This window comes from Aulostomus chinensis, chromosome 6 (assembly GCF_037954235.1).
Source record: "Aulostomus chinensis isolate RoL2024-O1b breed Wild chromosome 6, RoL_Achi_v1.0, whole genome shotgun sequence".
NCBI lineage: Eukaryota > Metazoa > Chordata > Actinopteri > Syngnathiformes > Aulostomidae > Aulostomus > Aulostomus chinensis.
Window position 1 is genome coordinate 23,813,788 of NC_141325.1, and position 17,807 is coordinate 23,831,594.

At 42.2% G+C, this 17,807-nt stretch overlaps 1 protein-coding gene across 5 annotated transcripts in view; it reads left to right on the forward strand.

Annotated features, from left to right (window-relative positions):
- The window catches only part of tncb (tenascin Cb), a 105,321-nt gene that overhangs the window by 59,702 nt on the left and 27,812 nt on the right, over window positions 1–17,807 (forward strand). For all 5 annotated transcript variants that reach the window (XM_086207099.1, XM_086207102.1, XM_086207098.1 and 2 more), the window contains exons 2-6: window positions 7,364–7,927; window positions 8,170–9,390; window positions 11,236–11,499; window positions 11,582–11,697; window positions 12,163–12,316. In XM_086207099.1, the coding sequence (XP_086063225.1) occupies window positions 7,441–7,927; window positions 8,170–9,390; window positions 11,236–11,499; window positions 11,582–11,697; window positions 12,163–12,316 (2,242 nt within the window). In that variant the 5' untranslated portion in view covers window positions 7,364–7,440. The remainder of the gene's footprint in view (window positions 1–7,363; window positions 7,928–8,169; window positions 9,391–11,235; window positions 11,500–11,581; window positions 11,698–12,162; window positions 12,317–17,807) is intronic.

Here is a 17,807-nt window from a genome sequence, read left to right on the forward strand (position 1 = left end):
GAAGGTGTTAGCTACACGGTAAACTTAGACGAGTCCCAGAGGCCGACACTGATACCTCTGTGTAGCATTACGACAGGCCGCCAGGTACAAGCCAGATTTTTAAAGTAAGTGCAGTGTGAAAGCTGAGGAGGGCGAGGGAGTACGTACACGGCTGCAGAAAACAGCAGGTGGATTTGTTGTAAAGGCTGGACACGAGGCTGTCGATCCTCCACACCACACAGGGGTTAGGCCAATAAACAGTAGGTCACCAGCACCCAGCATGTTAAAAAGCTGATGAACAATGACGAGCATCCAACCCCTCCATCTGGACCCAGCGAGAATAGAGGCATAAGATGGAGGCACAACGGGGGAAGAGCCATAAAGAATATTGATGGGCCTCACGGTGAGTCGTGAGTCAAATCACAATGCAGTACAAACTGAATTGAGTCCAGATTGACCCGATGAACACCGTCATTTAAACATCCATTTTCTCCCTATCTCAGTGTCAAAGTCGAAAATTGGTTTTGGCTGAAGAAATAGCGTTTTTGAGGCAGTATCAGTCAGACATGTCAATGGTAGCTCTATATCACTCCGGTGCTTCTTTGAGTGTGATAAGGCTCAGTCTTGGCAATGTGCTCTCTCTGACACGCCATATAGTGTTTCTGCCGGTATCTTAGATCCAGCGTGTTCAGGGCCTTATCATCCATGAACACACCAACCCCCACCACTCCCCGCTATCTGTGTCATCAGATCCAATGGGGTCACAGTGAAGAGCCAATGGGAACAGCCCCATTTTGATGAGATCTGTCTTCTTTTCATCCATCAAACAACACCATATTTGCTGTTTTGAAAATGGCAAATTATTAAAATTATTTTGCCAAATGATAAACACTGATGATGGAGTGATTTATTCACTGTCAGACAGAGGTGAAAGGAAACAATAAGATCTAATTTCTTAAATGGAAAGAATGGAGCAAAAACAGTCAATTACATAGTTACCTTTGTGTCAAATCACCGTGGGAATCGTCCTCCAGGGGGGTCATTAAGAGTGACTTGTCTCCTGGCGCATCTAAAGAAGTAATTTTCTGTCATTTTTGGCAAATTAGCAGCCAAAAAAGGCAGTTACAATACAATTCACATATCAGGTCGGATAAACAATAGTTTGTCACAGAGCTTATTTTCAGAAATGATCAAAAATCCAATGCAAAAAATCTAATACTTTTTGGTTATGGGACGACACGGTGATACTAACTTCTGGGTTGGCCAACAAAATGAGAGCTGTAAGACTGAACAAAACATTGAAAAAAAGATGACCGTTGCTCTATTTTTAACAATCTAATTTTATTCCTTAAGAAATGAGTTAAGATCAAATGTGTTCTGGCCGTTCAGTTGCTCCGTCAGGCATGCTCTGACCTGCTGAACCTTATTCCCCTTTGAAACATGTGCATAACAGACAAAACAGAAGCTTGAAGACTGTGCAGGATTGTCTTTTGCCAATTAGCTGTGTCCTAGTATCATGGCCGGACCATTCCACTGCAGTATATGAACCCAATCCTGCTCTCAGCCTACCTGCTCATTTCCTTCACATGAAATCCGATCTCAGTCTGCATCACTTCGGCTATTAACAGACCACTTTATTTCTTTCTGTCAAGGTTCTGTGTAGTTCAGCACAACAACTGCCACATCCGTCAGCAAAGGCCCTTCCACAGAAAATGCCTGAGCACGAGGCGATAAAATTTGAAAACCCTTTTCTTCCGAGAAGCAGTAACAACTGTTCCATCAATTGCGATCGAGTGATCAACTCTTCCTGGAAATTCATTTGTGTTTGATTATCATAACTCACAGCTGTAGTGCTGTCCTCAGCAACTCGTCGTCTCTCTGGCTATGACCTTGGTGGAGATGCAGGATCCAAATCAATATTCACCTGCTCTGGACGAGGACGAACGTGGGAGGTTTCTCTCACCTTGCGGACAATTTGGGTGAGATAAATATGAGCAGGTTTCATTACTGGTGGTTTTGGGACATTATATTTTCTTTTAATTGGGATTACTGATTAATGTGATGGTTCTCACTGTGGCAGTGAGTGTCCGTGACTGAAGCCCATTCTGTGGTCATCTCCCCCCATTACAGTTTGACAGTATCTCAAGGTGAAAGGAGCCCCAGACAATAACTCTTCATTCACTCCTTATACAGCGACCCAGATTTGGATTCTGTACCAAAGAAGGCAAGCTGAGTTTTTGTCATGGGTGACCTACAAAACTAGGCAAGCTTGATAAATTCTTCAGAAATGAAAAGAAAGCCTGCGCATCCTATCAGACCTGTTTAACATACATCCTGGGACTTGAGTTGTAGTCATTGAATATTTACAGCTTTTACACACCAAGTGGGGCACATGCTTCATTATTCAGTTTGTTTGTTGTCAAGTTATCAGACGGATGTTGTGTTGCCTTTTCACAGCTTCCATCAACTACTGATGGTTAGCAAATTTCTCTTTTCCATTTTTTTTATGGAGAAAAACATCACCAACTGCACTCCCCTGCTGGTTTGCTTGTAAATAGTCTATTGCAGAGGCATTGCAGCCATTTCGGATAACACTAATAGTTTTCTTTATTGATTTATCTCAGACCTGGCATGTGGAGGAGTCTCGGCAAAGGTGAAATTGAGTGATGATTAAGTTTGCCAGCATGCGTTCCTGGCTGAGTTTGAGAGAAAGATGTCTACAATCTTCCCCAGACAGAAAGTCTGCTCATCAATCTTCAAACCAGATGAATGTACAAATTAAAAAGATAAAGTAGCAGGAAATGTAAAGTAATCATCCACTGAGAGTGTACATGCTGCTACTCTAACGGCACTGTCCAAATAAAACAACACCAATGCTTGTATGCAGTAGATGTAGATAACAAGACATGTTGGACTGGGAGTATCCAGTAGCTTATGGGGATTTGTGCTGACTGCTCTGTCTGAGGGTTTTACTCTTATCTTGATCCTATTTCTCTTTCTTTGTGTGAAATTAATGCACACTCTTGATTTACTCCAGGATTACATTTTTAGACCTTCACACAACTGAAGTGTTTGAAGGCTCAACGTACTTTACATTATGTCAAAATCAGGGATGTATGAGAGGTAGATTTAAGTGGGAAACTCTTCTGTGGAATGCAAATTCTCCTCTCTTACACTGAAGGAGTATTAACAGTTGTTCAGACATGTTTGATACTTTGTGTATGTATGGTTTAATGAGATTGTATAGAACCTTTTTTATTATATACAGTATATATATCTATATACTGTATATATTAAGCTGTTTTGATGCTGCCTCCTGACAGGAGTTGAATCAAGCTGTCTGTTTGTGTGATGGATGGGTCTGCGGTGCCCTTTGCAAAAATATATTCATCTGTGTATTGTTGTGCACATAATGAAGTTGTATGTCTGAATCTGACGCCAGTGTCTCCAATTCCTACCATCCACATACATTCCATATGTTTCCTATCAGATAGAAATGTCTTTTTTTAAAACCTAACTGGAGTCTTTCCTTCACTTTTCCCTTGTGTAAACTCATTTAGTGAGGGTAGAATTCACATGTATATGAAGATCTGATAGACTTCAGCTCTTTTATGCCAACCAGGCACTCCTTAGCATGAGCTGCCTCATTTATTGTTGTGGGGTCATGGTACCTGCCTGATTGCCTTAATGATTAGGAATTCTGCTATGCTAAAAATTTTGTTCGGTTTTCTTGCAGTTTGATCAGGTCTGTGGTCTGATTTCCCTACCAAGCTCCTGTACTATTCAAAATATACAGAAATAGTTCGTTACAGTGGTGCTGTCATGGTCTTGGCTGACACAGCTGTTAGATAAACTTCCCGCAGACCATATTAGTGTTGTGTTGTAGTACTTTCACAGTGAAAAAGTGACAGGACAACACCCACCAGTAGTTTCATACAATAATCATTGTGTTTATTGTTACTTGAGGAGTACATTGCAACCACATAAAGTAGAAGATTTTGACTATGTAGGAAGACTGATTTAAATATATTGTGTAGTCTAAAGTAAGTTTAAAGATAATTAATGATAACATTCAGAATATCAAACCTTAAAACAGTCAATTTAAACATACACTGTGCATTTTTTATGCATAGACAAAAACTTGCAACCATTAGGTACATTCAGCAACACATTTGACCATGCACTTAACAGATAAAATAAACAATAGAGATATGAGCTGGCTGTTGACTTGCTTACCTGTAATAATAATAAAAAAAAAATAATCCAGCAACCAAACTCTTGCGAATGAAGCATGGTGCTAAATTCTCTCTGTTTATTGTGAATAGTGTCAGACCAGCCCCTAACACTGACGCTGATGTGATGCGTCGCTAGCTGTGCTACTAGTGATTTAGTGTGGGCACCTAGTTCGTAATACTTGCCAAAACTGCAAATAGAAAGACTTTAACCAGAGAGCAATCGGTTTAGTCAACATTGTTGTACTTCATTCTATGATAGATAGTGAGTTTCAAGAGTTATATGACTGAATATCTTTGAGATTACCACTTCTGTAGTTACTGTGATTTCTTCCACATGTAGTCCTAATTTGACTTCCTACAAGTAATTTTTTGTTTTGATTTGTGCTTGTAATATCTGAAATTATCCTGGAGAGGACAAGGAATGCAAAACTGAGCTGTAAAAAAAAACCAAAAAAAACTTCAATGCAACTCTCAAGGTTTGATTTTCATTTATGAGCATTCAAATTTTTGGGTTCTACATTAAAAAAAAAAATTATTATATATTTGCCTTCCTCACTGAGATAATGCTGAGAAGACCAAAAAAGCACAGACAAAAAAACCAAAACAAAACATAAATCATCAGCAAAACACAGTCGTGACTATTTCACATATTCTTTTTAGGTCATTGTGAAAGTTTGCATTTTGTGGCTGTTTTCTCTGGATGCTTCTCTTTTCCTCAATGTACAAAACTGAAACAGCAGGTTAGAGTGGAGACAATCTCAGTTCATGTCTGGTGATTGCGGTTGCTATGAAGTCTGCATGTTTTTCAAGGTTAAGGTCCAGTGTAGGTTTAGGGTTTTGGCTCTCTTATTGGCACATACATTCATTTTAATCCTGAAACAACAGAACCACCATACAATTAAACATCCCTGACAGCTAGAAACCCAATCAGCGCTCCACTGTGTGAGGTATAAAACTTCAAGTGTTTCCCCAGCACTCTTTCACAACAGGATAATTTAGATCAGTTGCACCAAATGTGTGTGCCAGCAGGTTCCCCTTGGTAAAATTCAGCTCACATTCAACCACAAGGCAGGCAACAAGCTTTGTTGCTGTTTGAGAAGCTAACTATTGAGCAAAACCAAGTGAGGGTATAACAAAGCAGCGGCAGTCAGATTGTATCAAGTCCATGTCTACAGTGCCAGCAACCAGCTGCATTAGCATAATGCCAGGGCCACAGGGTGCTCGTGAAGGAAGTCCAAGCAAGGGTAGAAGTTGTGTGTTTCTCAGGGTCACACTACGATCCTGGTTCTGTAAATGTTGGACAGCATGATAAAATCCAATTGATGTCCGATAAGAATTTCCCCCCAAAATTCTGATCATACTCGTTTGTGTTTCATCTCTTCATCTATTTCTGATTAAAGCTATGTTTTGCCAGAGCCACAGATTTTCACTCAAAGCCTGCTTTGGTCTCTCACGGTTGCCTTGTTCAGAGGTCCATGTGGAGAGCAGCCAGCCTTCAAAGTGAGAAAGCCAACCATCCGCCCAGAACTAAAACCTTAGCAGCAACTCAAAGCAATTTTCTGGCTATTTTGTTGATTTAATCCCTAGTTTGTGATGCTTGGGCACAGCAGTGTGACTGTATTGAAGTGTGTGTGTGTGTGTGTGTGTGTGTGTGTGTGTGTGTGTGTGTGTGTGTGTGTGTGTGTAGACGTGCATGACAGTGTGTGTGAGCGAATGAGACGGGAGGGGGGGAAAGCTTTTTTTGGACCCCTGAGGGCCCAGATCCTTGGCGCTTCCATCAGCAAGCTACATTATCACTTTTACAGTCTTCCCATCATGGAGGCGCTCATCCCTGCCTGGGTAATCAGGGGGCTGGGGACGTGACGGGGGTGGAGGGTGAAGTCGTGGGAGCCCTCCATGCTGAGCTCATCTGTCAGCTTGCCTAATCACACGTCACACGATGAGGAGACCAAACGCATTTTCCTGAAAACATTACCTGCTGACTCTCAGCCTTCCTGTTCCTCTACACTTGAAGATGTGCCATGTTTTTGTAGTGTCTCATATGACTGTGACAAAGTCCTGTATCGGTGAGAATATTAAAGCCATTTATATGTGCACATTTTTCTCCACAGTTAGATTGAACATGTAGTTTCATGTCTGCATATTCAGACATTTTCATGTTGGTCACTAACAGCTGCCTTTACTGTTAGAGCAGCCAAGGCACACACTGGTGGTTTTATTAAAGGTACAAAATGGTCAGTGTCAGCACATCTGACAAGGTGAGGTCAAAAGTGCGACTCAGCCAGACACTTTAAAAACAGGAAGTCTACACAGAGTCCCTATTCTCAGATTTGTCCAGATTCCAATACTTAAAGGCCAAGAATTTTACTCTCACTGTCTGTGATTGATTTTATGCATTTCAATAACTAAAAACTTAATAATCACAGAAGCAAAGTGCTTCAAGAACCATTCTTTCTGCTAAATAACACACTTTATGTTTGGTTTAGACAGAGACGCAGCAGCAGGGGTACACATTTAACCAATTTATATGTTTAATATAATGCATAGAACAAAAAAAGCACCAGGTTTTGAGTTTGGCTTCTTAGTCATAAGCTAGGCACATTTTTTCCACCAGACCACTTAGAAGAATCATATTTCAGATGTGTTAAATGAAAGCAATAACACTCATGTTACAGAAGTTAGCCGTGGCTGTTAGGAAGGCAGTAAAAGAATGCTGACCTGCAGTTGCAGAAGAAGTTGCAGACCTTTCTGCTTTACGGGCAGGTCACAGATGGTCTTACCATACACCGGTATTTGTCTGTCAGCTCTTAAGCTCTTTGCCATGCAGGTGTTATGGGTCGATTGATGGCAACCTGTCTTAACATGATAAAAAAGAAAGAAAGAAAGAAAGGAAAAGACTGCTTCAAATCTTCAAGGTCACACACAGTCCAAGCAGTAATCGCCACTCTTGGTACTCAGAGGAATTCTGAAAAGAGTGCCCCAATGTCGTCAGCTAAGTCTGGGTCTCTTTCATTGAGAAAAGACTGGCTAAAATGGGTCAAATACATTACCAAGATTGGAGGTGGTCTTTTATCATAGGTAGCATAAGATGTTTTGTTTTTTTTCCCACACACGCATCATATTTCCATTTTGTCTGTATTTTCTTTTAGACAAGGTCTCTAAAGAAGAAAACCAGATTCGATACCAGTATCAACTCCAGTCTTGGTCCAGGTACTAGGGTGTCATCATGGGGATGAAAGGTGTCCTCTTGGGCTGCATTGCTGTGGCCTTGCTCCTCCAGCTCTCCTCTGCTGGCTTGGTAAAGAAGATTATCCGGCACCGCAGAGAAGCCCTGTTGCCTAAGAAAACCCAGGAGAACCTGACCCTGCCCAACCCTGACCAGCCAGTGGTGTTCAACCACGTCTACAACATAAATGTCCCCTCCACATCCCTCTGCTCTGTGGACCTTGACTCACCTGGAGGCACTGAGCTCAAACACAAGAATGTCCCAATGGACACACCAAATACCGAACACATGGAGCACACATTGGATGGTGACAATCAGATTGTGTTCACCCACCGAATCAATATTCCCAAACAGGCGTGTGGCTGCGATCACCAGCTGCCAGACATCAAAGACATCCTGAACAGGCTGGAGATGCTAGAGTCAGAGCTGTCTAGTCTGAGAGAGCAATGCAGCGGCGGGGCAGGGTGCTGTGGAGCTCCAGTTACAGGTTGGTCATGCTTTTAGGTCATGCTTGTTTTAGTATGCATGTAATAAATCACATTTTGAGGAAATATCTTACGATGAAAAAGCCTAGTTTCTTACACGCTTGAATGGAAAATATTTCACAGCATTTGTCACAAAAAAATGTTGAGTGACAGTTTGGTGTGCACACACTGTTTTACTGATTGATTTGTGACCACAGTGGAATAGTTCTGGAATATTTACTGTTCCTTACTTGCTATCCACCAGGTGAAGTGTCCACAAAGCCCTACTGTAACGGCCGTGGGAACTGGAGCGCCGAAAGCTGCAGCTGTGTTTGTGAGCCTGGGTGGAAGGGCCCCAACTGTACCGAACCTGAGTGCCCCAATGATTGTCATGACCAGGGCCGCTGTGTAGATGGGAAATGTGAATGCTTTGACGGCTTTGGTGGTGACGACTGCAGTATTGAGCTGTGCATGCCAGACTGTGGTGAGTATGGCCACTGTGTTGATGGGTCTTGTCTCTGTGAGGAGGGCTTCATCGGTGAGGACTGTTCCCAAACAAACTGCCTCAATAACTGCCTGGGTCGTGGACGTTGCATGGACGATGAGTGTGTTTGTGATGAGCCATGGACTGGCTATGACTGTTCCGAACTCATCTGTCCAAATGACTGCTATGACCGTGGACGCTGCGATAATGGAACCTGCTTCTGCGAGGTGGGCTACACTGGAGAAGACTGTGGCGAGCTCACTTGTCCTGGCAACTGCAACAACCGTGGCATGTGTGTGAATGGCCAGTGTGTGTGTCAAACTGGCTACAGTGGAGACGATTGCTCAAAACTTACCTGTCCTAATAACTGCAACGAGAGGGGACATTGCTTCAATGGGAAGTGCATCTGTGACCCGGGATTTGAGGGTGAAGATTGTTCCATTATCTCTTGCCCTGACAACTGCAGCGACAAAGGCCAGTGCATCAACGGAGAATGCGTATGTGACGTAGGATACCAAGGTGAGGACTGCAGTGAGCTCTCCTGCCCTAACAACTGCCAAGAACGGGGGCGCTGCATTAACGGGCAGTGTATATGCGACAGAGGCTATGCTGGGGAGGACTGCAGCATCAAAACTTGTCCAAAAGACTGCTTGGGACGAGGGGAGTGTGTGGATGGCAAGTGTATGTGCTTTGTTGGCTTCACGGGCAAAGACTGTGGGGAGCTGACCTGCCCCAATGACTGTCTGGACCATGGACAGTGTGTGAATGGACAATGTGTTTGTCATAAGGGTTTCACTGGGGAGGACTGCAGTGAGAAGACATGTCCCAAAAACTGTCTGGACAGAGGTTACTGTGTCGATGGCAACTGTGTTTGTTATGAAGGCTTCACTGGGCTGGACTGCTCTGTTCTGACCTGCCCAGTTGACTGTCAGAACCAGGGACGCTGTGAGAACGGAGCATGTGTCTGCGACGAGGGTTTCATTGGAGAAGATTGCTCTGAAGGTAAGACTTTGCTCATATATAGCTGTAATTTTGGAAAATGATTACCATTTTCAACCTCTTACAGACACAGTCAACTCTTGCACTCATTTGGGGTCATTCTCTTTGTGACATCATCAATTTGGTCAACTACTAACTCTACGTAGCTCTGTTTTGGTGTCCACCAACTCCTGGCCCTTTAGCTAATGCTGCATTCAACAGCTAGCTCTCTTTATTGTGTCTGCTGTGTTGGATGATTTAAAGACCTTTTAATTTGCATAATCTTGCAAAAATGTGTGTCATGGGAATCTCTTAACACTGTACAACATGGCAAAATTACATGCCAGCACCATACACTTTACCATTAACACACAATTAATATTTCTCCTACTTTTTGGTTTTGTATACATTATGTTTACTACTGTATATATTCTGTGTATTGTACATTTCATGTATTCATTGTTGAATATATATACAAATGGGGTTATTTTGTTTTAACCCTATTGACATTGTGTACAGATCCCTTAATTGTGTTGTTAACTCAATGAATTTCATGCCAGCAGCTTCTTCAAATGAAATTTACTGATCATGCTTTTTTTGCTTGGTCAGTCTGGTGAAGACCCAACTGTAGGGTAGGAAATCACCGTACAGTAGCTTGGGTTAAAGTGCAATATCAACAGTGTGTCTTAAACCCAGCCACCATTTCAACTTTCCCTCTAATGCAAATGTTGTAGTAGCATTAACTACACATGATTTTGTTGAACTCAGGAATTTGTGAGCCCCTCACAAAAAAAGTATCTCAGTTGCCAGTTAGTTTACATTTCAGTTTTCCACAATGACAACCTGTAAACTTAATGTTACATACCACGACAACATAATATGCTTACCAGATCATATACTTTCTGTAGAAAAGGCTGTTTAAGATGTATTGATAGATCAACCAATTAAAAAAATGATGATTCATGAAAGGAAGTATACTCCTCATAATAGGCAACTTTCTCATCAACCTGATAGTCTTGACCTCGTCTGCTATATATCTGAGTTTGCTAAATCAAATGCGTTTGTCACTTATGTCATTTGTAATCTTTGTGTGTTGGATCCTGGACATACACTGTAGCTAAAACCCATACTAATGGGGATCAACCACAGGATTTTTTTTTAAGCAAGGAAGAATCTCAACACAATGCTGTGGAAGCCTTATCTTTTTTGTTGATTTTGTTGTTTTTGTCGTTGCAGTGACACAGCCAATGAAGCATAAAAGTGAAAAGTATAAAATACGAAACACAATTTAATTTACACTGACTGTGTTTTCCCACATCCCTACTATTTTTCAGCAGGTTTGCTTTCATAGAAATTAGTCATAGGGGGACTTTGATGTCTTGCACAATGTCCATGGTTAGTGTAGTTGCTCCAAACAATTAAAATCATTATTGACTTCAACAACTGTTACTACTCCTGACATTACAGGGACATACTCTGTTTGTATCAAGCTGAAGCACTTGCAACAGCATAGCACACTTTTGTTGGCACAGGCGTGGGCTCCAGCTAAAAATTAGGCTTCAAGCATATCATGCATCCACACTGCCTTACTCACATGGATGCAATGATCTCGCTGCTTTCAGGACAGATAAAGAGAGTTGCACTACAGCCTCACAAAAACAGATGACAGATTTGTGCATCAATTAATTTGATATTATTTGTAATTGCTTTCAATTCTGTGTTTGACATTCAAAATCTACTTGGTACCAAACCTTAAGCAACTCAGTTTTTCTCATCATTGGTAAATTTCAACACAAACCCTGCATTCAAAATAAGGACAATTTTAATGAAACCTAGTGCAGATGCTTGACTTCTGGTGTCTTTCCACAGTGTCACCACCCAAGGACCTGACAGTGGTGGAGGTGACCCCAGAGACGGTAGACCTGTCCTGGGAGAATGAGATGCGTGTGACAGAGTACCTGATCACCTATGTTCCCACATCTCCTGGAGGGCTAGAGCTGGATATGCGGGTGTCTGGGGACCAAAAGATGGCCACAATACGAGAGCTTGAACCTGGCATAGAGTACCTGATCAGTGTCTATGCTATTCTCAATAACAAGAGGAGCATCCCTGTCAGCGCCAGGGTGGCAACACGTATGTGAATTCCTGTTTATTTTTAAAAGCAGCATATAAATCTGGATGAAATGTTGTCAAAGAATGTCTTTAATTCTCTCAGATCTTCCTGAGCCCGAGGGTCTCAAGTTCAAGGCAGTGAGGGAGACATCTGTGGAGGTGCAGTGGGACCCATTGGACATCCCCTTCGATGGCTGGAACCTCATCTTCAGGAACACAGTGAGTCAGGCTACCCAGTCTCTTACCGGTTGTGTTCTCAAGCCCACCACAGCCTGTAATATTAAACCACATTTTCCTCCCATGGAAAAAATATATTACCCACTGCAGACCCTTGCTTTAAATCAGTAAATGCCTAATGTGTGTACTGTATAAGAGCATCAGAGTGAGGGTGGAAAATAGCTTAGCTAGGCTGGAATGCAAGATTCCAGCAGTGCAAACATGCATGTCCTGACGGCTCAAATAAGCATGTTACTCGTTACAATGTTACTTTTATTTTCCTGTCTGATACAGGGCCAATAGTGTTACTGAGATGTCCTCAAAGCCACAGTCTATAAAACGATGTCCTCTTTCACCATTCAAATTTAAACACCACTCAGGGTGCCATTTTTCTGTCTTTTACCCTGTAAATGATGGCAGGACTAGTCTTTGTAGTGGTAGATGACTGGTGATTTTGGCTACTGGCAGAAAGAAGAAGATGGTGAGATTCTGAACTCCCTTGGCCGTCCAGAGACCACCTTTGAGCAGTCAGGCCTGGGCCCTGGCCAGGAGTATGAGGTCAAACTGGAGGTGGTGAAGAACAAGAAACGGGGACCACCTGCCTCCAAGAACATCATCACTAGTGAGTGTATATATTCACGCTGCTTACTGGCTTATTAGTCTTTTGTATTAATCTTGGCATGGTTCAATACCAGCACGGTGTTGATAACATTCATTTTGGAGTGACTGTTCAAACTTAGCTTTTCATGAGTTATGATTATATATCAGAAAATCCTTTTACCCTTGTTCTGGAAGACAAAGCTCTTCTAAATAACAACGGTTACAGCCACCAAACAAGACATCTTTTGAGTACCCAGAGAGAACCCACGCCGGCACAGGGAGAACATGCAAACGCCACACAGAAAGACCCCGTGTTCTAGCCGGGGCTCGAACCCAGAACCTTCTTGCCATGAGGCGACAGTGCTAACCACTGCACCACAGTGCCACCTGGTGAACTGTTTTTGTCACAGGGAAATACAGGGAACATGCAAGAGTTTCAGAAAAATTGCTGAAAAGAAACAGGTATAAAACATCTTGACCTTGGGGTAAAAGAAGCTGGTCATCTGATGAGTCATGTTTTCTTTTACATTATGTGGATGGGGAAGTATTTAGGCCTCAGAAAGAGATGGCACAAGGATGCACTTTAGGAATCGGGTAATCCAGCAGACGTAAGTTTGGTCCTGCCATTCATGTGGCTGTCATATTGACATATATACCCTGTACCTAAAGATTGTTGCAGACCATGTATCGCAATGAAATTCCATAAAGGAACTGGTATTCTTAGAAAGGAATAATGTGCCTCATTGCAAAAATGGTGCAGGAATGGTTTAAAGAACTCAAGGATGACTTCAAGGTTTTGAACTGGCTTCCAAATTCTCCAGACCGCGATCCAATCGAGCATGTGTGGGATGTGTAACACCTCACAACCTACAGGACTAAAAGGATCTGCGAACACCTTGGTTGTCATGAGGTAGATGGCATAACGCAAATGCAGGGACTGGAAAGCAGGCAGAAATGAATGTAAGTTGTGAGAGCAGGGCTGTGACTGACAAACAAGACCCTGGTGGAGCACTCAAAAAATGCGGGAAACAGACAAAGACAGGAAGTGACAGCACACAACGCACGGGAAGGAAGCACTGACAAGCTATGGAGCCTATCTCAGCTGACATTGGGTGAGAGGCAGTGTTCACCCTGGATGGGTCGCCAGTCCATGGCAGGGGAAACAGAAGCAATTAGGGGCTCAGTAGCTACTGTACCTCAAGGATACTTCGACATGGTCACCAGGGGAAGTGAGGATCGCACCAGCGACCCTTCAGTTGCTAGTTGGCCATGCTATCTCCAAGCCATGCTGCCCCTACAGGTAGAAACATAAACAAAAAATCCACAAGTGGAGAAATTAAGACATGAGAACTTCCAAACTCAATTGTCACTAACACAAAATAAAGAGTCTAACACTAGCAGTACATTAGTAAGCAGACATGGTCCTGATGGGACCATGACATTGGTACCAGATACCACAGCACACCAGAGGTGCCTTGAAGGGTCACAGCTATTTTAGTGCCAAAAGAGGGAACTAAACATGATTAGAAAGATGGTTTTCGATGGTTGTGGCAATCTGCTTCTTTTGTGGACAATGTTTATTTCTGGTAATGACGGTTTGAAGATACCATACTCATTCTTTGACTGGCCAAATCAAACCATACACCAACCAAACGTGTAGTGGAACAGAAGATAACAGTTCAAAAATGTAAAACTCACTCTTGATGATATGGGATCCATTCAATACATAGTTTTGTCGACAAAGTGTACTTCTCCAGAAAATACATCATGAAATAAATTGTCACTTAAACTGAACAAAAGATGCAAATTGGGTCAGTACCTTCATAATTTGCCCAGGATCACTTGCAGCTATATCTTGGTTATACATTTTGCAGCTCTTCAACTGAATATTGAGAACAGCTTGACATATCAACTCTGCGTGGCTAGCTCATTAGATTTCATCTCATTGTTGTGATTTAACAGGGGGAGTAAAAGAGATATATATTTCCAGCCATGTTATGACACATCTCCATTGCACCATCATGCTATTGCTATAAAAGCAACTGGCTCTCAGCATTCAAAAGAACTTTGAGGTGCATGAGGATCAATATGAAGTCAGAAAAGGGTTTGTGATTTCACCTGCCGGACCAACCCCCAGGCTATTTTTGGATGTCTTGACTTATAGCTCAAATGCTGCTCCAACTAGAGGTGAAGTAGTTAAATGTGTGTTTTCTTTAAAGTTGAGGCCCCATGGCTGTCTTCCCAGGCTGAAACTTAAACCTCAACTCACACTATGTTCCTTTTACCCCTGGGAGGGTTTTATGTCAGTGAAGCAGATTCAACAGCAATGTTCTTCACATTCAGCACTAAATTTTAGTAAATGGCAGCTCCACTTAACAGTGGGTCAGGCCACATCTTTGCTTATTTATGGTATGGAACGGTCTGCTTTTTGCCAGAATAAATAAAAGTGTACATGGGATTACATTTAAAGGCCGAACATAAATGTTGCCTACACAGTGCACACTTCCTCCTCAGAGTCAGTTAATTACACTGAAACTTGAGTGAAGGGCATGTTTTGATCATTTTTTTGAGTCACATTCTAAATTCCGGAGCTTTACTTTCATTATTTTTTTAGCACATACGTGTGCTGTAGCACTGGCGGACACAAGCATGTTAATGTTTATCATGATCGCGATCCTAGTATCATACACAAGTTTATTTAAAAGTCATGGGAATGTCATTTTTTAAGGTACATAGTCAACTCAAACAAATCGCCCCTCGGCAGGATGATTTATATTCCATGATAATTCACCCAAGTGAGTGTTGCAATATTTTACTCTAAATGGGGTTGTGAGCGAGGATCCGGCCCAACACCAACACAAAAAGAGCTACAAGCAGGATCTTGAGGATACATGGCTGTATATTGCTGCTGTGACAAAATAACAAACAAAAACATTTGTTGTTCCTGACTATATTAAGAAGAATGTTGGACCCTATCTTGTTTACAGATTCAAGATAGCGTACATGGCATTTGAATGAAGCATAAACAGCTCTTACAGCTTTAGACAGGTACCTCAAGTAGATTATGGTTTGCACTGTCAGGATGTGGTAGTGGGAGAATTTGTATTAACAACTAAGGTCTTGTATGCCAGCTCGGCAGAGACAGGCAACCACAGTCATCACCCAGAGGCTTACCATTATTCAGCACTCCTGTAAATATCTGTAAAATGAGCGAGACATCTCTCATGCTTGCAAAATGTTGTTTTTGGAGTGCATACGTGCATTTGGACCTGAAATGTAACACTTCCACCAACAATCAGAATCACTGTAAGTACTCTGTTGAGAAATAGAAGTCGGAACAGATTGAAATAGAAGGTGCTATTTTTGCCTGAATGATTTTGTAACAGATGCCATGCAGATGTCCATAGCTGGGACTTATTGGTTAAATAAGCATCAGGACAACAGATGGGTTGTCTTGGAGAAATGTTGATTGGATGTAGTGTTATGAATCCTGACATGGTTTATATCTAAACTTTCTAACACCATGTTACTTGAGAATTCACTTAAACACAGGAGTTGTGTATATAGTATAGTAATCCAGACGCCAGGGCCCTTAGAATATTATCAGGTTGATTTAGTCTGACACCAAATTCAAACACACACACACACACACACACACACACACACACACACACACACACACACACACACACACACATGCACACACACAAATTACCAAAAGGCATAGAGAACAATTATAAGCAACCAAATTTTGGGTGTGTGAGTGTTATTGTTGTATAACGTGTTTGAAGTAAAGTTTCTTACAAAGTCTTAATTAGATTAATATAATATGTAGTATAACAGAAAAAATCACTATAAATGAATAGTAGTGAGTATTATATGCTGTGTAATTATTAACACACCGCCCACTTTAAAGGACATATCATGTGTCATGTTTATGGGTTTGCCATTAACGCACCATCATCATTCTGAGGCTGTTTTCTGTGGAATTTCAGACTAAATGATGCAGAGACTCAATGGTGTAAAATGACACACGAAAAACAAAAGATGTGCTCTCACAAACTGATTTGTCGGAATCAGACTATCATCCGGTGTGTTAAAAATGAGGTGGCCACTTGACATAACTGACACAGTTCTTAAATCTTTCCTACATATTGACAGAAGATGAAAACATCATATCTCTAATTTCAAGTGACCACCTTTTCTTCACACATACATTTGGAACAAACTTTTGAATGCCAAATAAAGTTAGAAATGATAAATAATCAGGGGTTGCACTCGGGTGCAGTGGTTAGCACTGTCACCTCACAGCAAGAATGTTCCAGGTTCCGGGCTTTTCTGTGTGGAGTTTGCATGTTCTCCCTGTGCCTGTGTGGGTTCTCTCTGGTACTCCAGCTTCCTCTCACACTCCAAAGACATGCAAGAGGGGACTAGTGAATTCACACTCTAAACTGACCGTAGGTGTGACTGTGAGCGTGAATGGTTGTCTGTCTATATGTGTTGGCTCTGCAATGTACTGGCAATCTGTCATGGGTGAACATTACTGTTCCTCTTGCATGAAGTCAGTTTATAGGACAAGAAGTATAGAAAATGGATGGGTGGATGATAAATACTCTGTTTATGCATGCATACTCTCATGTAGACACACACAGGTCAGCCCCTCTTGGACAATGAAGTTCAGAGTTCTTTGTGTCACTCAGGCTCTGTTAATGTCTCTCCTTACGTTGGGTTGTTGTGCATACGGTGAGATTTGCATGCCGAAGGGGTTAAGAATTGATTCCCCCCCCCCACAAACCAGGAGGCACCAGTCAGGCTCAGGGGGGATGCCATCCTCCCAGGAGAGTGGTACCATGTCACCCGAATGTCACACTTGCAGTCTCTTCCAGACAAATCTGTGTTCAGTTCAAATGCAGATTATCCATTTTATCAGTAGTGTACAGAAGGATGACTTTCCTTGCAAGTTGCTTGTATGTGACAAATGAATTTCAGTGCTGGTGAACAGGCACCCTTCATGGCGCAGGGGTTTGATCTGTAAATAGTTTGAATAACCTCGTAAATACAAAAGGGCTCGCACATAATTCAGCACCTGTACTGCTGAAATAGCTACATTCATGCATATAACAGCGTGGCACCACTCCCCCTGATTCAGATGTGCACCTCTTACCTTCATGGTCTGTGCTCAGCCCTCAGTTCCATATGCAGCCACAATTGCAGATTAGCAACTAACGTTTGTGACCCTGCACCTAAACACTATTCTTAGGCTGGCCTCACATTGTGTGTGATGTGAAATAAACTTTAGTGAACTTGGTGATGGGGGCTGCACGGTGGTGCAGTGGTTTGCACTGTGACCTCACAGCAAGAAGGTTCTGGGTTCGAGTCCCGGCTCGGGCACGGGATCTTTCTGTGTGGAGTTTGCATGTTCTCCCTGTTCCTGTGTGGGTTCTCTCTGGGTACTCTGGCTTCCTCCCACAGTCCAAAAACATACAATTGGGGACTAGCCTGATTGATACTCT